General features: G+C 42.7%; 1 protein-coding gene across 1 annotated transcript; it reads left to right on the plus strand.

Annotated features, from left to right (window-relative positions):
- The first annotated feature begins 16,288 nt into the window (after positions 1 to 16,288).
- On the plus strand, positions 16,289 to 23,781 carry LOC306757971 (uncharacterized protein). The gene is made up of 3 exons (XM_079243173.1): positions 16,289 to 16,531; positions 17,874 to 18,293; positions 22,026 to 23,781. The coding sequence occupies exons 1-3, from the start codon at positions 16,360 to 16,362 to the stop codon at positions 23,183 to 23,185; spliced, it is 1,752 nt and encodes a 583-aa protein (XP_079099299.1). The 5' UTR covers positions 16,289 to 16,359; the 3' UTR covers positions 23,186 to 23,781.
- Positions 23,782 to 24,733: the final 952 nt, after the last annotated feature.

Genomic DNA, 24,733 nt, shown 5'->3' on the forward strand with positions numbered 1-24,733 from the left:
CGGTGCGCCTTATGATCGTGAAAATACGGTAAGTACAGCCTTACTTGTTTCTTTTATTACTGTTTTTTATGGTTTGGGAGAAACACTAATAAATTACTGGAGATTATTGACATGATGGAATCTAAACAGGCATTTTTATTGTCAACATTTTCACTTTTCAGTTGATGAATAAGTTTATTTGTTCTTGATATTTTCAGTGTGATGTTATAATAGTTGACTTTAATTATTCCTCATGAAAATAAACAGTTCAAAGGTGCAAAAAGAGCTTTAAAAAGTCTAAACTTATATTCAGTTCTTCACATGAAACAGGAAAAGATCCAAATAGTTTTCAGGCCTGCAGAATCAGAGGAAACTTATTTTCTTGTCCTTATGTTGTAGGACAGCATTTTAAAAGTAAATTCATGCTCCAAGCTGATTTTCAACAACTAGAAAAGCTCCTGGAGAGCGCAGAAAACCCCTGCGTCCACAGTTCCTTCCAGATCGTTCCCAACAAAGGCTTTTCTGAAACTGAGCATAAAGTTCAGAAAGAAAACTTGAACACTAATTTATAGATGAACATGCAACAATTCGACAACCCAAGAACATGAAGTTTCTTTTATTATGGATTTTTTTCTCATCTTTGGTAAAAATTACAACACGTTGCAGATGACAGGTTTACAAATAAATATTAAATATTCTAAATATTAAATCTGAAAATCTAATGATTAAACAAATTATTGTCCAGGTCCTGGAGTTTGAAGCTGGAGATGAAAGCAGCGTTTTAGAGAAACGAGACATCAGCATTGGTTTGATTTAAAGTCAAACAATGAAAAGTGCTCGTTTAGCCAACAGCTGCTGCAACATCTGGTTGGAAAAATTGCACTTCAAAATAAAATATGGAAAACTTCTAAAACATCAAGTAAGAGAAGCGGGACTGTTTGGTGTTTACAAAGAAAGAAAAAAGTCTAAGACCGCCGAGCTTCATCAGGAAAGGAGCCAGTTCAGCTGCAGACTGGATGATGCGCTGGTTGGAAAAACTGTCGAGCAACAGAAAAATGGAAAAATGGCGCTTCAGGGTCAGCTTCAGAAAGATACTAAATTATTTTGTCTCAGTTTGACTTCTTGTTATTTTTCAGTTCATTAATTGATATTTAATTCTTAAGTGTAATTTTGAACACAAAAAGGGGATAATTATTAAAATTCCATCCAGCTCTGTAGACATGCGGCCGAACTGCTGGCCTGAGAACTCTAGCATAGATCTATACAGGCTGAGGTCAACAAACTCCGGACAAGCACACACTTTCTGTAGCTTCATACCAGCCATCTAGGAAGAGTAAAAAAGATGAGTGACCCTGAAAAGAACACAGACCATGTGTGAAAAGCTAAAACTGGACCTACCGAATATTTTCACGGTAAATCTCAGAAACGACAACAAAACTGCTTCAGACGTTGATTTTCAACTTAAAGGTAAATTAAATGAAGAATACTTTATTAATCCCCAAAAGAAAATTCAATATTGTAGTAGATAATAATTAACTAGAGGAGGTCTTGTTCCGGAGGCTGATGGCTGCTGGCAGGAATGATCTTCTGTATCTTTCAGTCTTACATCGGACCTGAAGAAGCCTCTCACTGAACACACTTTGTTGTTTCATCACTGTGTTGTGGAGAGGGTGTAAGAATCCTCCATCATCTTCATCAGCTTGTGCAGCATTCTTCTTTGGACAATCAGCTCCAGCGGCTCCAGAGTTACTCCAAGCACAGAAGCAGCTTTCTGGATCAGTTTGTTGATTCTCTTCAAGTCTCTGGTTCTGATGCTACTACCCCAGCAGATGCTGCAAAGCTGACTGCACTCTCCACAACAGACTTATAGAAGATATGCAACATCTTGGTGCAGACGTTAAACCATCTCAGCTTCCTTAAGAAGTACAGTCTGCTCTGACCTTTCTTGTAGATGTAGTCAGTGTTGCATTTCCAGTCCAGTTTGTTGTCCAGCTGAACTCCAAGATACTTGTATTCCTCCACCACCTCCACCTCCTCTCCCAGGATGGAAACAGTGCTTTGTTTATTCTTAAAATGACATCTTTCTAAATCCAAACTCTGATTTCTACCCATAGTGAGTTTGCATGTGGGAATTTAAGATACCCTTACGATGGAAACTTTTTGTGCATATATGACAGTGATATGGTCTCTCGCCGGTGTGGATTCTCCTGTGGATCAGCAAACTGCCGCTCTGAGTGAAATTCTTGCCACATATTTCACAAGAAAACAACTTCTCACCTGTGTGAGTTCTCAGGTGTCTCGCCAGATTATTACTTTGAGTGAAACCTTTCCCACACACTTTACATGGAAAAGGTCTCTCACCAGTGTGGCTTCTCAAATGGACCAACAAATAATGCTTGGAAAAATGTTTTCCGCATCTTTCACAAGGAGCAAATTTATCATCCGTCAGGATTTTTGTTTGATCTTTTATCTTTCTTCTATACATCTTCATACCCGTGTTTATTATGTCATGTTGCCCAGGATTTGTTCCATTCCTGAAGATTTCCCTGCTGACATCACACATCAAACCATTTTCACTTGTATCAAGGTCAAACTGACTCTCTGAAACTGGAGAGTTATCTTCATCATTACAGTGACTTCTGTTTCTTTTATGTCTATTTTTTGGCTTCATCTTCTTCTCTCTTCTAGTTTCTAAGGGTGTAAAACTGTTTACTTCCTGATCTGGGATCTCAGGTAAGGGAGAGTTATGTGCAGAAAGCTGCTCGGTGTTTGATTCTGCTCCACTGAAGTCTATTTCCTTACAAGTGGAAAAGAACATCGAGTAATCCATCTCCTGCTTCAGGACAAACAGTTTTCCCTCTTGTCTGGTGCAGAGCTCCTCCTGTTCTTGTTTAATCTCTCGAAACGCCTCCTGGTGCAGACTGGAGTTTCTGTCCTGGTCAGCGTGAACTCGGTCCTTCTCATGGACATGTTGCAGAGACAGTTCTGGGGGGGCAAATAAACATGAGAGAGAATTCGCTAAAGGGCCGTAGGAATACTTTCTCAAGTAAAAATAGATCTATTTGAGGGATGTTCTCTAAACTTGACCCATTTCCATTTTTTTCAGAATATCTCCCCCTGAAAACATCCCATCTGTTGGGGTACAACTCCAGTTAATCTGGAACATCTGCAAAGGGATCTTTCTGTTCGAACCAGTGCTGATTGTTTGAATATTCACATTTTTCCACATTCGTGTCATGTTTTATCTCTTTCACGTCTCTAAACCTGTTAATCTGCTATAAACTGCACAAGAGGAATTATTGTAACTGTTGGCAACCGGATGCAACCAAAAATAAATGTCACGTTCTTTAATCAGGATCCGCAATGAGACATGTTCATGTGTTCAGATGAGATCGATGAGAGTTCATTGTGTTTCAGACCTTTTCTATGTAAATGTACGGGAGGCTTCCAGCTGATGTCCAGCATGAATCCATGTCCCTACCTGCTCTGAGCAGCTTTCTTACTTTTCCAGCTGATGTCCAGCAGTCTGCGCTGACGATCCAGCTCTTCTTCGTACTGAACGATGGTTTTTTCAAACTCTGTGAATATTTCTTCAGCAGCAGCAGTTAGTCTCGCGCTGATAAACTCTCTCAGATGTTGAACTGAAGACATTGTTGCTGAAACACTGAAACATTCAGCTGGGAGCTAGCGCTAAAGCCGTTTGTTTTACTTCCGGTGGGTGTTACACTGAAATGTTCCGACAGGAGAAATGAGAAATACTGCCATCTATTGGACTTAGATTAACGGACGATGCAGTTGTGCTCATGGATTCATCCCCTTTCATTAAAGAAAAGGCTGAATTTACTACAGTCACTCAAATAACTGGAGACTTAAAAAAAAGGAACAATAACTAAAAATTTGATCAAATATAATTTAGTAATATAAGACAGTTTTTTTCATTTCACTGAATTGAAGAAAGAAAAAAAAAAACAAAAAAACAAAAACAAAGCAAACAAACAAACAAATGTGTCCTGGACAAATTAGAGCACTTTTCTGTTAAACAGTGGGACAAAATAGTCAGGTGCAGAAGTCTGACTGAGAGGAACAGAAAACACCTGACTGTAGCGGAAACATTAAAGGATTGTTCAACAAAATATTAGTTTATGAGTGATGTAATATGTAATAAATGATCTTATTTGTTTGCTTTTTTAAAAATGAAACATTCAGCTGAGAGACTAAAAACAAGCAGTCTGCTTAGTCCGCGGAAGATTGTTTACTTCTGCTGGGTGTCACACTGAAAACGTTCCGACAGGGAACGCAAAACCATTTCTTTTTAAAATCACAAAATACTCTACAGAAAAAATAATCAAGTAAATAAGGAAACTATGTTTAATATTGCAACCGAGGGTCTTGTTTCTGCGCCTATACTTTCGTAATATACAAAATAAGAACACGAACTGGCAAAGCCGCCGTCTTTAATTTTCTTCAGCACCGTCACTTTTATTCACGGTGCAGACTTCCGGTCTCGTCCCTTCAAAACAAAATCACAGGAACACAGTTTATTGAAAACATTAACGCTTATACAATGTTAGCCTGTAAAAAGGTGCAATAAGAAGAAAAAATAAATCTTGCATAGTTATCACCATGTCGATAATTTTCAGTAATATGTTTGTGTCACATAAAAAGCTTGAAACTGTAAAGTGAATCCATCACAAATAACAAAAAATATACTGAACAAATAAGGCTATGATTGTTTGATACTGCGTGTATTAAGATGTTAAAATAATTGTTTAAAATATAAACCTGCTACTGATAGATGCATGTTCATATGTACCAGACAACAATAGAAAAATATTAATATGGTGTGTTTATTACATTTCAAATACATTTTCACCTTTGACACAGTTTGCCTGCCGCTAATTTCCCACTGTAGACCCACTCTGAACAGCTGATCTCTTCTACAGGGCTCACGCTTTTTCAAGATGTTCATTCAGTCCTTAAGCTTAATACAGCTCCCCATCTCAACTGTACACAGTATTGACGGAGCACTGCTCCCCCCCCGAGCCGCCGGATGGTGGACCAGTATTGCCTCGAAGCCATCCGGAAGTCTTTCTCCATGGCCTCACCGAACTCCTCCCATTCCCAAGACAGCCTGAACTCCTGTGTGTTGACGGCCTGACTCCTTCTTCAGTTTGACGGCATCCCTCAGTGCTGGTTAGTACGGCACTTTAAGCCTCAAATGTATGTTTTTGTGTGTGAAGTCCAGTAATTTAAGTCTAAGTTTGTTAAGCAGTTTATTTAGTAGTTTATTTAGTAGAAATCTATATTCTTTTGCTTAATTGATGCCATGCACTGTTCACATGAACTTTTCATGCGTGGCAATGAAGCAGCCTCAAGTCCATATAGAAAGCCTGTTTGTGCCTTTACACTTCTATCTTCGCATGATTATTTAGTTGCTGATTTGTAGTTTTATTTCTGTCCTAGAACCACAATCCATGTTATCAAGTGTAAAGAGGACAAATTGGAAACTTCAGTTGGTTTAATAAACCCTGTTAAAGTGCAAGCGACTAGTTCTTTGGAGTTCTAACCGGACTCACAACAGTGATTTGAACGCTCCAACCATCATAGCACCGTCACTATCTTTCAATAGTCCTTTGAGCCGGATTAGGGCAATTCGCTGTTTAAAGATGCAGAACCCAGAGTCCGTTGCAACAGACACACGACCCGGACGGAAATGGTCAGTGCCTTCCTACTTGTCTGATTACGATCTGAGCGGTCCAGGAGTGCAGGGCAAATTCCGAACCACAGTGGAGCTTTCAATGTTGGAGCATCTAACCACATGATCATCATTACCACCAGTCAGTCCAAACTTTGATATGGTGAACTTGGAGGATGTGAAGGAGCAAGAACAGGAGACTCACCAATCCATGTTGCAAGCTACCAGGGGGCAGCAGAACAGCCAAGTTTCTGAGTATTGTGCTGCTCTCGAAGAGATGCGTCAAGAGAATGCAGAGCCCTGTAAACAGTTCCAGAACGTACAGTGTACAAAGAATGTACAGTGGTTATGGATACCACATCCCCCATTCAATACTCCATCTTACCAACCACCTTCCCAAGACCAACAGCCGCAGTATCCGACATTCAGCTCCCAACAAAACTTGGCACAAGATTTTGCTCAACATAGTGTTTCCCTGCCTTCCAGAGGTCATACCTATGATCCATACTATGCAGCCCCACCTCAACAGAGTGCAGCTTCTTATGCAGGTAGATATTTCTCATCTTCCCAAACTACCCACCCTAATGAGCCTCAAAGAAAGAGCACACACAGGGGACCAAAGCCCACCATTCCCAGCCTTACTTCACCAAACCCCTAAGAGTTTACACGCATGAAAACTGCCTTTGAGAATCTGTTACCGGATGATGCCACAGAGAGATACAAATATCAGATCCTCACTGACCACCTTAAGTGCAAAGAAGCCTCTCTTGTGGCAGACTCCTATTCTAACTCCTGACAACCTTTCACAGACACTATGCAGGCTCTTACCAAGATGTATGCACAGCCACACAAGCTTGCAGAGTTAATGGACAATCCTAATATGCATGGCCGCGATGTGAAGAGCTTTAGGATATTTACACTCAATGTGCGGTCTTTAGTTGGCATCTTAGAACAACTGGGACAGAAAGGCCAAGTAGAATTAACATGTGGCTCTCATGTTTCCAGGCTTTCTAAGTAAACTCCCTCATGACCTCAACGCCAGCTTTAAGAGCTTTATACACCCTCTGAGACTAGCCATTCATACCCTTGTTCACTTTGCTGATTGGCTAGAATATGAGCTGAAAGTTGAGGAAGACATTATTGAGCCCACCAAGAGAGAGGAGTGTTTTAACAAGAGGCCTGATACCAGGTACACTCCTAAACCCTCAAATAAGTTTGCCACTATCCTTCTGAGCACTGTAAAGACTTCAGGATTAAGCACTGTGGCAGCACTATCTGCTGCAAAATCTAGCCAATTAGCCTAAGAAAGAGGAGAAGGTTACTGCTTACTGTCCCTATTGTGACAATGACAAGCATTTCCTGGACAACTGTTCTAACTTTAAGGATTTGACCAAGGAACAAAAGGGGACGTGGATCAAAGTGAATAACAAGTGCTGGCGTTGTGGGCACAATCACTAAGCTGCAAAGTGCACTCTTAAAGCTCCATGTAAGAATTGTGGTCGCAAACACCTGCCAAAGCTGCATGAGGTGAATGAGAGGGAAGAAGGGGAACACAAACCAGCTCTTCTGCCACCAGAGAACTGCCTGGTAAACACTGCTGGCAAAGTCATGTAAGTGGACCGCCCAGTCTATGACCGTAAAGTGCTACTAAAAATCAGTAAAGTGCTATTGAGGAATGGTTACAAGTCTCTAGAGACGTATACTGTTTTAGATGATGGTTCTGAGAGGACACCACTGCTCACACTCTGCTGCCAAAGAACTGGGCCTCAAGGGAGCTAAAGAATTGCTAGCTCTTGTCTGTACAGTCAGACAAGAAGTGGAGAAATTCCACAGAACGACTGTTTCTTTTACAATTTCTCCAGCAGCTAGTCCTGACAAAGTGTACAATATCCAGCATGCTTACACAGCCAAGCAACTGAGTCTAGCGGAGCATTCCCATCCAGTTGTCTCACTCCAGTAGAAGTACAAACATCTGTCAGGTTTGCCCCTGCCAACTCTAAACAAGGTCCGTCCCATGTTGCTGATTGGTGCTGACTATACCCATCTCATCACACCTATCAAGCCAGTCAGACTAGGACCACCTGGCAGACCAACCGCTGCGAAGACACTCCTTAGATGGACATTACAGGGACCAGCTCAGGCTATCAAGTCCAGCCCTAATGTTAGTCACTGCCTTTTCACATCTGCGCCATCACAAACTGAGCTGTTTTCACGTGTAGAGAAGTTATGGCAGATGGATGTACTCTGTTACTGCACTGAAAAGGTAGCGGTCAGGTCACAACAGGACCAGGAAGCTGTTAAATTCCTTCAAGAACACACAGTGAAAACTGATGTCTGTGGCACTGATTGTTACGCCACACCCCTCCTTCGGGTCAAGAATATGCCTCTCCAGAAGCAGTGTTGCCACTCTTGCGAGGAAGAGAGAGGTGCTCAAGCAAATCTTCAGAACAAGCTGCTGCCTATCAGAGGGAGATCAAGAAGCTTGTAGAGGCTGGTTATGCAGTGAAGTTATCGGACCACCAAGTGGAGAGCAGTCCTGAAGATTGGTATATACCCCACCATATGGTCCAACATAATAAGAAGAATGGGGTAGTGTTGAACTGCTTATTCCAATACCAAGGCCACAACATCAACCATCTCCATCTGCCAGGTCCTACTCTCGGCCCTCCCCTGCTGGCTGTGCTGCTATGCTTTAGGGAGAATGCTGTAGATTTCAGCAGTGACATACGAGGTATGTTCCACCAAGTGAGGCTCCTGCCTGCAGATCAACCCCTGCTGCAGTTTGTGTGGCAGGACATAAGCGAAACAACCCCCTTGCTGTTTACAAGTGGCAGGTACTTCCATTTGGAACTACTTGCAGCCTTTGCTGTGCAACATTCGCTCTGCAGAAACATGCCACAGATCACAGAATGCTAGGAGAAGACGTGCGGAGTGTTATCAACAAATCATTCCATGTGGACAACCAAGGTTTGCCTGACCTCCAAGAACCAGCCCTCAGACTGCACTGGAACTGTAAGTCAGTTACACTTAGGAACACAGACACATTGATTGCTCAGTGGTTACCACGAGTAACATCTAAAGAGTCTTAGCTTGTCAGTTTGATCCTCTTGGTTATATAGTGCCTTATACCACCCGAGCCAAGGTGATTGTGCACCACCAGTGGGAGAAGAACAGAGAATTGGTCAACCTACAACTCCCAGCAGAACTCCTGCAGAAGTGGCGTGTATGGGAAGCAGAGTTGGAGCACTTACAGGTGTGACACTGCCAAGGCGCTACACCAGCCCCATGCTGAACCAATCCAACTCTACATGAGACATTCATGTGTTCTGTGATGCCTCTGAACAGGCATATGGATCAGTGGCTTATCTAAGGACAGAGTGTCCAGAGGGAGAAGTTGAGGTTGCCTTCCTCGCTGCTCGATCACGTGTTGCCCCCAAGAATCAGCAGTCTATCCTGCATTTAGAGTTGTGCGCTGCTCTAACAAGTGCCCAGCTCTACAGGGCTATCAGCACCGAGGTAACGCTTCCCATTCACCTCTGCACTTTGTGATCTGACTTGACCTCCGTCTTAACCTGGTTGGGATCTGAATCCTGCAGATATAAGGTCTTCATGGGCACTCAGGTTGCAGAAATACAAGAACTGACCGAAGCTACCACATGGAGGTATGTGCCCTCTCAAGAAAATACAGCAGATGACATTACCCGTGGCCACACCTCCAAGACATTAGTCAGGGCAGTAGATGGGCAGATAGGCCTACATTCCCGAAACTAGCTCGGAGGTATTGGCCTGATCTGCCACCTCCACCCCAGAGTGACTCTGAAGGTGAGTTGAAAGGACATGTCATTGGTTTAACCATGTTCAGTTCCACTATTCCGGATCCACAACATTTCCAGACATGGGACAGTTTTCTTGAGGTCACTGCATGTCAGCTTTACGGGGCGGCTGACACTCAGCTCCCTCTCACTGCAGATTCTTATACTGCTGCCGAACTCCGAACTCTACAAAAAGCTCAAAGAGACTCATTCCCTGAGCAAGTCACCCAGTTAAGAGTTGGCAAACCAATTGCTCAATCCAGTTGCCTCCTTCTACTTGCACCGAAGTTTGATGAGAAAACAGAACTCATCCGAGTTGGAGGTCGTCTTTGTAGTAATCCTGTCCTTGGTGTAGATTAGGTGCATCCCATTTTTCTTGATCCCAAACACGCTCTCACCAGACTTCTCATTCAAGATTATGACAATAAGCTCCAGCATCAAGGGCCATAGAGGGTTTTCTCTGAGATCAGAAGGAGATACTGGGTATTATGTGGACATGAAGCAGTATGCCACCCACAGCGATTCTGTGTTGAGTGCAAGTGGAAAGGTCACCCAAATCCACCCCGTATGGCAGACCTCCCTCCAGCTAGACTGCGCCTCTTCAAGCCGGCATTCTATGCCCTGGGTGTGGATTGTTTTGGACCATTCACAATTAAGATTGGATGCCAGAATGAGAAAAGGTGGGGAATATTGTTTAAATGTCTAACTACCACAGCAGTCCACCTTGACCTGATCCCCAGGATGGACACAAATGCATTTCTCTTGGCCCCAAGGTGCTTTATAGCAAGGTGTGGGAAACCCAAGGAGATTCTCTGTGATCAGGGGACAAATTTTCATGGAGAAGAACGCGAGCTCCAAGAGACATTCCAGGAGCTTCACCCAAACCTCAAAGAACAGCTTGCTCACCAGCAAATCCAGTTTACCTTCAACCCCCCTGGATCCCCACTCTTGCTGGGAACGTGAAATTCGGTCACTGAAGACTGCCCTCTGTGTCACGATTGGAGCCCAAACAGTCACTGAGGAGGTGTTGAGCACAGTTCTGATTGAAACTGAGGGGATGCTCAACTCCAAACCCCTGGGCTACACCTCAACTGTCTCCTCATGGGGCGGTGGGATGCCTCATTGCCACAAGTGGTCTATAATGGCCCAGACAAAGAAAATAGAGGCATAGTCAAATCCTGGCTGTACATTTCTGGCAACATTTCCTGAGGTAATACCTGCCTGGACTCCAAGCCCACCAGAAGTGGCGTACTGAATCAACCAATCTACAAGTGAGAGACGTGGTTATGATTGTGGATAACCAGCTTCCACGGGCCCTGTGGCCGGTGTGTAAAGTCTCACAGGTTTTTCCTGGACCAGGAACCCAGATCAGATCAGTCAAAGTAACTGTCAAGGGGAGAACTTACGTCCGTCCAGTGGTCAGACTTGTCAGACTGCCTGCCTTGCCTAAGTATAGTTAATCACCCCTTATTTCAGCCTTTTAGTTGTTCGTATTCACGGGTGAATATGGGGGCAGCTGTACAGAAGGCTGCCTAAAGGACTGACAGGCCCTTTAAGGGGCTAAAATTGCACTTATATGTTTGCATGATTATTTAGTTGATTTATAATTTTATTTCTGTCCTAGAACCACAATCCATGTCATCAAGTGTGAAAAGGACAAATTGGAAACTTCAGTTGGCTTAATAACCCCTGTTAAAGTGCAAGCGACTCGTTCTTTGGAGTTCTAACCGGACTCACAACAGTGATCTGAACACTCCAACCAACACCGCACCGTCAGCCTTGATTAAACACGTTGGTGTATGAGTAAAGTAAAAATTTAATAACAAAACAGAGTTGTCACCTGAATAAAAAAAAAAAAGACAATCGTGAGGAACACATGAAATTTTACAGTAAAAATGTGAAACACGGTAAATAAGCAATGTCTTGATTTATAGAGCACATTTCAAGCACAATGCAACTCAAAGTGTTGACAAAAAATAAGCAGTTTTAGAAATAATATTACAGTATTACATAGTAGTCTATGCAGATGTTGAACTAAAAATAGTGGAGCAAATATACATGATACGGAGTTGCCATAGCAATATTTGCCCCTATCTTCTGTACTAAATATCCAAACAAGCAAATATTTGTTCTTTTTGAGTTACTGAAGAAATCTGGTCATGCAACCGCAACCTGACGGGAGAATCAACCTTTTAATACAGGAATTTGTTTAATATGTCCTTATAAACCAAAAGCAAATGTGGTTACTGTTAACATAAATGTTTTAGTTGAAGGTTAAGTTACAATTTTCAGTTTCTTCAGCGTAGGACTTCTGGTCTGTGTGGATTCTCATGTGGGCAGTCAAATCACCTCTGAAGTGGAACGTTTTTCCACATATTTCACAAGGAAACACCTCACCTGTGTGGATCCTCATGTGTCTCAATAGGGTCCCACTTTGTGTAAAGCTTTTCCCACAGGTCTGACAAGGGTACAACTTCTCACCGGTATGGATCCTCATGTGTCTCAATAAGTTCCCACTTTGAGTGAAGCTTTTCCCACAGATCTCACAAGGGTACAACTTCTCACCAGTATGGATCCTCATGTGGGTCAACAGACTGCCATTCTGAGAGAAACATTTCCCACATGTTGCACAAGAAAACAGCTTCTCACCTGTGTGAACTCTCATGTGTCTCAACAAGGCACAACTGTGAGCAAAACCTTTCCCACATGTTTGGCAAACGAATGCCTTCACATCGGTGAGGTTCCTTTCACGTTGTCCTATGATGTGCTTGTTTCGAAAGACTCGTCCACAAAGAGAGCCTCTAACAGTCTCTTCTCCTGGCTCAGCAGGAAACAGACTCTCTGACGCAGGAGAGATGTCTCCTCTGTCACTGTGGCTACTCTGGCTTCCCTCCCGATCTTGGTTCTGATTCAGGGGAGAGATGTGCGGGTGAAGCTGATCAGCATTTGATTCTGCTTCCCTGAAGTCACTTTGAGGACAAGCTGAGGCCAACATAAAGTTCCCATCCTCCTGCTTCCGAACAAGCTGCTCTCTCTCCTGACTGGCGCAGAGTTCCTGCTGCTCTTCTTTAATCTCTGGACATTCCTGCTGGTCCAGACTGGTGTTCCTGTCCTGCTTACGGAGTTTCTGGTCAGTGTCCTCCTCCCCTTTACAGACAGGCTCCTGTGGGAGGTCTGGAGAGCCAAAGAAAGATAGAGGTTGATGAAAAGAAACTGCATCTGAGTATAAAGACACCCCTACCCAGGTTGTCTTTTTGTCTTGACATCATCATGTGTCTGCAGCCAAGTCAGTAAGCTCCACCTTACAGTCTGTTTTCTTTCCCTCTTCATTCATTCAGACCCTGATGCAGTTTGTAGCTACTATTAGTGGCAGAGTTTAAGTTATTTGATCATTTGAGTTGTAAATTATAACATACATTTGTTAAGAAGAAATTTCTTTTATGTTATTCTAACTGTAATTGTATTGAGCCGCTTAAGAGCCATTTAATATTTAAGAGGAACCAAAGTTTCAATGCAGTTGCAGTCCGTATACGTTTTGGTAGAGCTCTTTAAGCAGTGACGAGGCTGCATGTGATCCTGTTAAAGAGAAGAAAATTGTTTGAATAAGGGCAATAATCGACTGACAGGTCGGGTCCGCTCCTTTTTCCAACCCAGAGCAGAGGAACAGAACTATGTTCTCCACAGCCAGACGTGGTGTAGCGTCGTGTCCCGTTCAGAATTCTCATTTAAGAGAATTCTGATTTATTCACAAGTTTATCTTTTAGTCTCGTTTCTGTCAGGGTGTCTTGATTTCTCCATCTCTTCTCCATCTCCTGCACCTCCTCCTCTGCCAGGACACGCCTGCTGGGGGACACAAGGTGGAACCCCCCCCCCCAACCACATCTGTAGCGCTGCAACCCAGCTGGGACACACAGAAACACCAGTATGTTCCCAGTAAATAAACTGGAGTCAGAGACGTCTCATTTGTGTACGTTTATTTTATAAAGTGAAACAAAGTAAAATTTGGAGCATTTTGTTCCAGCGTATCTCTGGACTCATTAATTTTCCCCGCTTCTAATCTGTGGGAGTGGGCAGCGGCACCCCCTTCCTCCCTGGTGAACATCCTCCTCCTGTGGATGAAGATGCACGAGTGGACGTGATGTCCATCCCGCTTCCACCAGATAAAATATTGACATTTTACAACATTATCTATTAGAATTTCTTCCTCATATTCCAGAAATTCCTCTTTTTTTTGCTTTTTCCCTGCAGAACCATCATGGAAATGAGATGGATTAATATTTATCAGGGTGTTCACCTGAGCTTTTATAGCCAACATGTGGGCGTGGCCAGATGTTCCCTCAAATTTACTGCTGATCCTGATTTATAAAGGAAACAGGCGTGGGATGTGCTGCTTTAGAAACGGGGAAGTTTTTTTGCGCCGCATTTCCTGTTTTCCATCCGTACACCATTGTTGCTACGCAGAGTTTTAGAAATGAGGCCCCTGGTCTACGTCCTGGTCTCAGAACTAAACCTGGAGGCAGCGTTCAGGTTTTCCTGCTCCTCACATGTGGAACAAACTACCAGAAACCTGCAGGTCTGCTGAAACTCTCTGCTGAAACTCTGCTGCTTTAAATCCTGTAAAGTAACACTGTAACTTGCATTGTTTCTTATTATAGTTTTATGTCTTTATTTCTTTTTTAAATTGTGTTTACTTTTTATGCTTCCTGTACTCTGCGGTGATGCTTTTAATAGTTTATATAAAGCACTTTGAATAGTTTGTACAAGAAATAACTATATAAATAAACTTGCTTTAATGTTAAACTCTATACTTGTTTCATTTATTGATATACATAATAAAATAAAATTAAAAAAAAAAACTCCAAAAAATCTTATTTCGCCAGTTTCCTGTTTCTTCATCATACTGTGTTTAATGCATGAAAATAACCACAGAGACAGTTTTCTCTGCAAAATAAAAATGAAAGTAACTAAAAATCTGTGATGGGAACCTCCTGGAAACATGTTCATGTAAGTTCATTCATACTTTCCCAGTGTTTCCTACCTGCTGGACTGGACTTTCTTACTGGTTTCCAGCTGATGTCCAGCAGTCTGCGCTGACGATCCAGCTCTTCTTCGTACTGAACGATGGTTTTTTCAAACTCTGTGAATATTTCTTCAGCAGCAGCAGTTAGTCTCGCGCTGATAAACTCTCTCAGATGCTGAACTGAAGACATTGTTGCTGAAACTCTGAAACATTCAGATGGAACCAGACAACACAGCTGCCTTCCGCCCTTCTTATCAGCTTCTTTGTTTTGTTGTTACTGCAGCTGACTGGCGCATTACTGCCGCCTTGTGGCCAACGGAGGAAAGCATCGCTACATTCAGCTGAACCAGTTTTTCCCAGACAGACCAAATGGAGTTATAGCTTCAACGATTTTTCATTACAGGGTTGTAAACACACCGAAGTAATCTGTAACGTTAATATTTTATTTTAGCATTTATTATCTTTCTTTGCAGTCAGTTAACTTGCCGTTAATGCTTTTATTTTTTAAGATACTTTCGCTCACCGGTTGTGGTCCAAGTTAACTTCACCTAAAAAAAAAAAAGTGTTAGGATTTCCAAATGAACACATATTTTTCCTTTCTTTGTGATGATTAGCAGCCCCCCTGTCAGATAATAACAGGAGTATCTGAATGTTTATTTTGCCACATAGATCAATTTTACAAGATAACTGACAGATTTAAATTTATTGAAAAGGACGTAAGAGTACGGATTGTAACTTAAACGCCTTTTCTGTGTATTTTCCAGCTCTTCCGGTGAATTATCTGGTTTACTGTCATTTAAACAATCATCAGTAAGTGTCATCCTTGAGTCAGGGGATCCGCTCCAGTAATCATATTACTTTCCTTTATTCTAAGATTATTTAGAGGTTAATTTAACAAACTTATATATCAGGCTGTGTATGTTGAAATAATGAACTTTTAATTTTAAATGGTAATTTCTTCTGATGTATTTATAATAATACTGGCTTAATCAGCTGGCTTAAGTCCAAGGAAATGGACTTGCCAGTCTGACATGTAGACAATGATCAACTTTTTTTTTCTTTTCTTTTCTTTCTTTTTTTTTATTTTTATTTTTTTATCTAAACATACAATTTTCAACTATTATAAATGAACAATAACAGTATAGATAAGTAATTTCTTCTGATGTTTCTCTAATCATGTGTGGAGTTGAGTTAAGTCCAACAAAATGGATTTCCAGTCTGACATATAGACAATTATCTAAATGGTTTTTTTGTTTTTTTTTTGTTTTTTTTTAAAAATACAACTTACAACTATTATGCATCAAGAATTACAGTAAAAATAGGTTACTGCAGAGTATTTGTTGAGTCAAAATTACAAATCAAGATGAGCTCATCTATCCAGAAATGGTTTTAGATTTACAACTCAGCTTTAAAAAGCAAATTAAAAGTGTTTGTCATACAAAAAACAAATCTTGCTTAGTTATCACCATGTCAATTTATTTCAGTATTTTTTTGTTTAATTTAAAAAAACTTGAAACTGTAAAATTAATGAATAATAACACAAATAAATATATACTGAAGAAACGAGGTTACGATTTAAAACTGCATTTATTAAGATGTTAAAGTACTTTTTAAATATAAACCTGCTACTAAAAGATACATGTCCATATGTACCAGACATAAAATAGTAAAATATTAAAACAGTTTTCTTAACAGAAGGACCAAAACAACCAAAGGAAACGCGCCCGTTTTGTGTCCCTATTCCGGGGAACATTTTCAGTGTGACACCTGGCGGAAGTGAACGACACGAAGGCCTCAAGCAGCAACTTTTGGCTCCTAAAACTTTTTTTTTTTTTTTTGGTCTTTCAGCAACAATGTCTTCAGTTCAGCATCTGAGAGAGTTTATCGGCGCGAGACTAACTGCTGCTGCTGAAGAAATATTCACAGAGTTTGAAAAAACCATCGTTCAGTACGAAGAAGAGCTGGATCGTCAGCGCAGACTGCTGGACATCAGCTGGAAGCCGCACATACAGCTCCATAGAATAGGTAGGAAACACCACGATGCCCAGAACAAACTAACAGGAATAGTTCTCTAAGTTACATTTATTATTTTTTTTATTTTTATCACCATCTGCAGTTATTTTACTTACACTCCTGACAGGAAACCAGCTGGTTACAAACCAGGAATCATCTTGGAGCTCAACAGATCTCAGGAGATGTGACAGAGATAAAACATGACAGAAATGGGAAAATATGAAACAGAATACTTCAGTAATGTTTATGATTGGAGTTAGGGCTGGCCGATATGACCTTTTAGTAATATCCCAATATTTTTATGGCATGTCACGATATATATCTCGATACTTAGCCTTGAATGAATGCTTCGGTGCGTACTGTCACATCAGTAAGATGATTTTATGTCCACATTAAAACATAATTGTTCACGCTGCATTATGATTTTAAACATTCATGCCAAAAGGATGAAATTGCAAATTGATCAAAACTGTATTTATTGAACAGTTAAAGTCAGAAACATGTAATTTTTAAACAAAATAAATTGCCTTTGCATGATGTCATAAATGCAACGTATGAAAATAATGTAAATTCAAGTGCACATTGTGTGCAGTGCATAACAGCAGTAAGAAATAAAATGATAAATAAACTAAAGTTCTTGTATAATTGAGCTGTAATAACAAAAAAATGCACAGATTAAAAAAAACAAAACAGTAAAATGAAAATTCGCTGCCTGATAAAGTGAAAATGAAAAGTTCACAACATTTTTGGGGGGGTTTCTTCTTGTGGTATAAATAAATAAAAAGTTTAAAAAACGATCGCATTTTGTGCATGATGTGTTGTACCACTGTGGAAACACTTTTGCAACATACTTTGCATACGACGATTGTTTGGTCAACATCGTTTCTCCGGTCTCCAAACCGCCGCCAGATGAAGGATCCTGGACTATTTTTCTTTGGAACAAATTCTTCCTCCATTTTTTGTAACTGGCGCTGCTGCCGGAGTTCTCAGCTAGAAAAGCTGCTCCACGCCGCCTCTCATGACGTAGCACGTAGCTCACATTATGTACGTAACGAGGTGCGCTTGCTTTAACTCTCTGTGCAAAACGGTCCAGAGTCGAGGAGGAGGGAGGAAACCCCACCCACATCTAAAAACACCTGGATACTGGACGATGATGAATAAATATTTTCTATGTCCCACAGGGGACGAGCCACCATATCTCCAGTATATTCGATACGTCGCCCAGCACTAGTAGGAGTAGTAACTCTGTAGGAGGGCTGTTGTAACATCCATCCTCCAGAGAAGAGGATGAAATGAAGAAAGTAATCTCTAAAAGATCTGTTTAGTGATCTGTTGTTTTCCCCTGTTCCTGTAGAAGTCCTGCAGCAACACGTCCATAAGGAGGAGGACGTTCTCTGTGACCAGGAGGAATATCCACAGTTTATATTGGAGCAGGAGGACGTCTGTCCCAGTCTGGAGGGAAGGTGGGTGGACGTGAAACAGGAGACTGATAACGTGACATTAGTTTCCACCCTTCAGGAATGTGACTTCCAGGAAGCAGAACCAAACACGGAGCAGCTTTCTCCTCTACCTGAGATCCACGACCAGGAAGTAAACCGTTCCACACCCTTAGAAACGACCAGAGAGACGGAGACGAAGCCGGAAGAGAAACGCAGAAGAAACAGAAAACGACGCAACGATGAAGAAAACAAAAACATCCTGCAGTACAAAGAAGAGATCCACCGTCAACGCAGAATGCTGGACGTCCGCTGGAGAGCTCACCTAAACGCCACCGGTCTGTCAGCTGTGTGAAATAACACACACACCACGTAACACACACACACACACACAACATAACACACACACGACGTAACACACACACAGCGTAACACACACACGACGTAACACACACACACGACGTAACACACACACGACGTAACACACACATGACATAACACACACACGACGTAACACACACACGACGTAACACAAACACGACGTAACACACACACGACGTAACACACACACATGACGTAACACACACACGACATAACACACACGCGATGTAACACACACGACGTAACACACACACACACGACGTAACACACACATGACAACACACACACGACGTAACACACACACACGACGTAACACACACACGACGTAACACACATACACATGACGTAACACACACGACATAACACACACACGACGTAACACACACATGACATAACACACACACGACGTAACACACACGACGTAACACACACACACACGACGTAACACACACAACGTAACACACAAACCACGTAACACACACACGACGTAACACACACCATGTAACACACACACACACACACGACGTAACACACACCACGTAACACACACCACGTAACACACACACACAACGTAACACACATGACGTAACACACACACACGACGTAACACACACGACGTAACACCCACCACGTAACACACACACACACACAACGTAACACACCACGTAACACACACACACACGACGTAACACACACACACGACGTAACACACATGACGTAACACACACGTGACATAACACACACACAACGTAACACACACACACGACGTAACACACACACGACGTAACACACACACGACGTAACACACACATGACGTAACACACACACGACATAACACACACACGACGTAACACACACATGACATAACACACACACGACGTAACACACGCGATGTAACACACACGACGTAACACACACAACGTAACACACAAACCACGTAACACACATGACGTAACACACACCACGTAAAACACACACACACACATGACGTAACACACACACACACGACGTAACACACACCACGTAACACACACACACAACGTAACACACATGACGTAACACACACACACACACACACGTGATGTAACACACACGACGTAACACACACACACACGACGTAACACACACCACGTAACACACACACACAACGTAACACACCACGTAACACACACACACACGACGTAACACACACACGACGTAACACACATGACGTAACACACACACGACGTAACAAACACGACGCAACACACACACGACATAACACACACGACGTAACACACACACGACGTAACACACACACACGGCATAACACACACACGACGTAACACACACTCACACAACGTAACACACACACGACGTAACACACACACGACGTAACACACACATGACGTAACACACACACACGACGTAACACCCACCACGTAACACACACACACACACACACAACGTAACACACCACGTAACACACACACACACGACGTAACACACACACACGACGTAACACACATGACGTAACACACACATGACATAACACACACACGACGTAACACACACACACGACGTAACACACACACATGACGTAACACACACACGACGTAACACACACATGACATAACACACACACGACGTAACACACGCGATGTAACACACACGACGTAACACACACAACGTAACACACAAACCACGTAACACACACATGACGTAACACACACCACGTAACACACACACACACACATGACGTAACACACACACACACCACGTAACACACACACACAACGTAACACATGACGTAACACACACACACACACGACGTAACACACACACACAACGTAACACACCACGTAACACACACACACACACACACAACGTAACACACCACGTAACACACACACACGACGTAACACACACACACAACGTAACACACACGACGCAACACACACACGACATAACACACACGACGTAACACACACACACGACGTAACACACACACACACGACGTAACACACACTCACACAACGTAACACACACACGACGTAACACACACACGACCTAACACACACACGACGTAACACGCATGACGTAACACACACACTACATAATGTAATGAATGTCTGTGAGGACTTGGACGTTCAGCCACACAAGGAGCTGTAAACAGTAAGCAGTTTATTGGTGAATAAGGAATGTGAGATGAGACTGAAGAGGATCAATCCAGGTGAATGATCAGCTGTTAGAGTCCAGGATCCAGAGACAGGGTCAGGATGGAGGCAGGAGGTAAAGACTATTATACAGCAGATGAAGTACTGATCCAGGACGGTAGGCGAGGCTCGGGGAGCCAAAGACAAAGCGAGCGTCTGTGACCAGAAAACCCAAGAAACTAGAGATGTCCGTCGTGGGCAAGGCGGGTGATCCTGGGACTGAAGCAGCAGGTCGGCAACTGGAGACAATCTGTAGAACGCTGGAAACAACTAGACTTGAATCTGCTGATAATCTGGCAGAACGGAAGAGATGGGAGGGAGTTTAAGTTGGTTGTGAGACGTGAAAACCAGGAGAACTGAATGAAACTGATGAGAAACAGCAGAGACAGTTAGGAAGCTGCAGGAGGACAGAGGTTCCATTGATGGGTGCCGGCAGATCAGGGGTGGAAAACATGACAAATAACACACACATAACATGTTACACACAGGACATGTTACACACATGACATTTTACACACAGGGCATTTTACACACATGACATGTTACACACATAACATGTTACACACAGGACATGTTACACACATAACATGTTACACACAGGACATGTTACACACATGACATGTTACACACAGGACATGTTACACACATAACATGTTACACACAGGACGTGTTACACACAGGACGTGTTACACACATGACATGTTACACACAGGACATGTTACACACATGACATGTTACACACATGACATGTTACACACAGGACATGTTACACACATGACATGTTACACACAGGACATGTTACACACAGGCCATGTTACACACATAACATGTTACACACATGACATGTTACACACAGGACATGTTACACACATGACATGTTACACACAGGACATGTTACACACAGGACATGTTACACACATGACATGTTACACACATGACATGTTACACACAGGACATGTTACACACAGGACATGTTACACACAGGACATGTTACACACAGGACATGTTACACACATGACATGTTACACACATGGCATCTTACACACAGGACATGTTACACACAGGACATGTTACACACAGGCCATGTTACACACATAACATGTTACACACAGGACATGTTACACACATGACATGTTACACACAGGACATGTTACACACAGGACATGTTACACACATGACATGTTACACACATGACATGTTACACAGGACATGTTACATACATGGCATCTTACACACAGGACATGTTACACACATGACAGGTTACACACAGGGTATGTTACACACAGGGCATGCTACACACAGGACATGTTACACACAGGGCATGTTACACACAGGGCATGTTACACACAGGACATGTTACACACATGACATGTTACACACAGGCCATGTTACACACAGAACATGTTACACACAGGACATGTTACACACAGGACATGTTACACACAGGACATGTTACACACACCAGTGTGAATCTGCTGTTTCTCGTCCCTCCAGAACTCCAACATGAATTTGTCTCAAAGGGGGTGGAAACTTCTGCAGAGGAGCAACTTTTAGACCAAGAGGAGAACCCCAACGAGGTTCAGGAGGAGCCAGAACCGTCAGAAACTGAAGTTGATGATGATGAGAAGGAGGAAGAAGAGGAAGAGGGGGAGGAGGAGGAGGAGGAGGAGGAGGAGGAGGTGGTGTGCACCAATCAGGAGGGAGAACAGCTTGTCCGGAAGCAGGAGGCGGAGGTCGTCATGGTGACTCCCACCTCCCAGGAAGGTGACCAAAGTGAATCCAAACCAGACATCATTGAGCTTTTCTCTCAGAACTCCTCCTCAGCTCAGGTCCAGAACCAGGAGGGGAGCTCCAGCGGAGACCCCCAGTCCAGGCCGAAGACCTTCATATGTAGCTTTTGTGGAAAAGGCTTCAAGCAGCGGCACAACATGGTGAGACACGTCCGATGTCACACAGGTGAAAATCCTTTCATCTGTAAAATATGTGGGGAAGGTTTCATGAAGAGGTCGACGCTGGAAGCCCACATGAAGGTTCACGTTCACAAGAAGCTGTATTCGTGTGACAACTGCGGGAAGAGTTTCGCCTACAGGAGCTCCCTGAAGACCCACGTGATGCTCCACGTCGGCCAGACGCCGCACACCTGTGAGACATGCGGGAAAAGTTTTGACAAAAAATCCACCCTGAAAATCCACACGATGGTGCACAAAACCAAGAAGAAGAAAAAACCAGTCAAGAAGCCGTTCACGTGTCTGACATGTGGGCGGAGTTACATGCAGCCAATCGGCCTGAAGACCCACATGAGGATCCACTCCGGCGAGAACCTGCATCACTGTGACATGTGCGGGAGAACCTGCACGTCCCGATCGGTTCTGCTGGTCCACATGAGGATCCACACGGGCGAGAGACCCTTCTCATGCGACACGTGCCAAAAGAAGTTCATTTCCAGAAAGCAGCTGTTTTCTCATCTGAAAATCCACACGGGCGAGTTTCCCACCTGCAAGGATTGTGGGAGACATTTTAAGAACGAGGCGGATCTGCAGAGACACATGAAGACACACATCCCCTTCCACTGCATAACGTGCAACAAGAACTTCAGAACACACAGCAACTGGATGAAACACATGAGATTATTCGCACACAAGGGGACCGTGTGAATGGAAGCTCGGCCTTCTCTTTGCTTCTGACTCCCAGGATGCAACGTTTAGTCGTCAGTAGCTGTTTGCATCTTCAGCTGAACGTTTAGAGAAGCTTTTGCAGCCAATCACGGAGTGTTTTCTGCAGAAAGCATGTCTGATCCTCTCACACTGACTGATGTAAGAAAGGGTTCTGTTTCCCGCCACGTCCGGATGTGTGAGTTTTGTGTTCTGGACTGAAAGGTTCTGGTTGTTCCGGCCTGCTGGAGCTGAACATGTTCATATTCAGTGTTTTGTGGATAAAATGAAATTGGTTTGGAGACGGTTGCAGTGAGTAATTCTGTTTTATGTCAAACACATTTCCTTTTGTTGCACCGCGATGTGACGACATACTGTTTGTGTGACGTTTTATTTTCGGGAATTTCTCAGTTAAGATGCTTTGAATGAACCGACGTCACCCTGTAGGTTTTAGTGTTTCCCTGCTGCAACGGGCCTGGTTGAAATGAAACGGTTCTCCAGAACTTGTCGACTTCTGGAGCGGTGTGGTAGCGAGCGGCTGAGTTCATACAGGAGTGTTGCAGCAGATAAACACTGAAACCTGCAGGATGTACAGTTGTGCTCACATGTATTCATCTCCTTTCATTAAAGAAAAGCTGAATTTACAACAGTCACTCGCTTCCATGTTCTTTTGTTACCTGCGAGGTGATGATGGCTGACCTGACACACATCAGCAAATAAAAATGATAATAATCCGGTGTGGAGCAGCAGAGAAACATCCTGCAGGACACCGACCCGAGGACCAGAGTTCTGATCTCTGGTTACAGCGTTTATCTGATGAACTTACAGTTCATGTGGAGAACAACGAGGAAACTTCTGGTAGACTTGGTGGTGGTTCATAAAAAGTTCTTTAACTAGAAACACATCACAAGTTCCACCGTGTTATGTGATGTTTTAAAGAAGTGTTCCCAGCCTCTCCAGACTGATCTGTTGCTCCGTTCGGTCTGTTTGTTGGGAGGTCAGAGGTCGCCGGAGTGCTAAATGAAATCATGACATTAACACCAAGTGTGTGTGTTGTGTACATTCAGCACAAGATGGAAAACAAAAAAAAAAAAAAACAAATTTCATGATATGTTTTATCGGAATGAACCTCTGACAGACACATCTGGTCTGGAATAAAAGCAACATGTCATATGGGGAACATCATTCTGCTTACAAGCTGCTAACGACAAACGTGGTTTTAACTACGGCGCCAAAGCTTGGAAGACATGAAGAATCAACCCAGGTCCTGTTCAGGAGGCGGTTTAAACACGGAGTTATTCTGTTACTGGAACGGTTTGTGTCATCATTTAATAATAAAATAAGATAAAATTAGATTTAGTTTGGATAAAAATCTCCATTTGTGAAACAACAAATCCTGATAGAATGAAATTAGTTTACATAAAAAACACTTTTTATTTAATGAAAACATTTAAATGGTTGAAGCTGCTTTGCGTGTTGTTTACAGAGGCAGAAGCAACACAACAAGGCCAACAGATCCGGAAAACATGGAAAACTGAAAGAAGCTGGATG

This window comes from Telmatherina bonti (genome assembly GCF_933228915.1).
Source record: "Telmatherina bonti genome assembly, chromosome: 7".
Classification (NCBI taxonomy): domain Eukaryota; kingdom Metazoa; phylum Chordata; class Actinopteri; order Atheriniformes; family Telmatherinidae; genus Telmatherina; species Telmatherina bonti.

What these genes read in the sequence shown, in the direction of transcription:
- LOC306757971 (XM_079243173.1), top strand. Translation starts at nt 16,360, where the DNA reads ATGTCTTCAGTTCAGCATCTGAGAGAGTTTATCGGCGCGAGACTAACT. An exon ending in CATACAGCTCCATAGAATAG is followed by an intron (nt 16,532 to 17,873) that starts GTAGGAAACACC and finishes CTGTTCCTGTAG; the next exon opens with AAGTCCTGCAGCAACACGTC. An exon ending in AGCTCACCTAAACGCCACCG is followed by an intron (nt 18,294 to 22,025) that starts GTCTGTCAGCTG and finishes TCGTCCCTCCAG; the next exon opens with AACTCCAACATGAATTTGTC.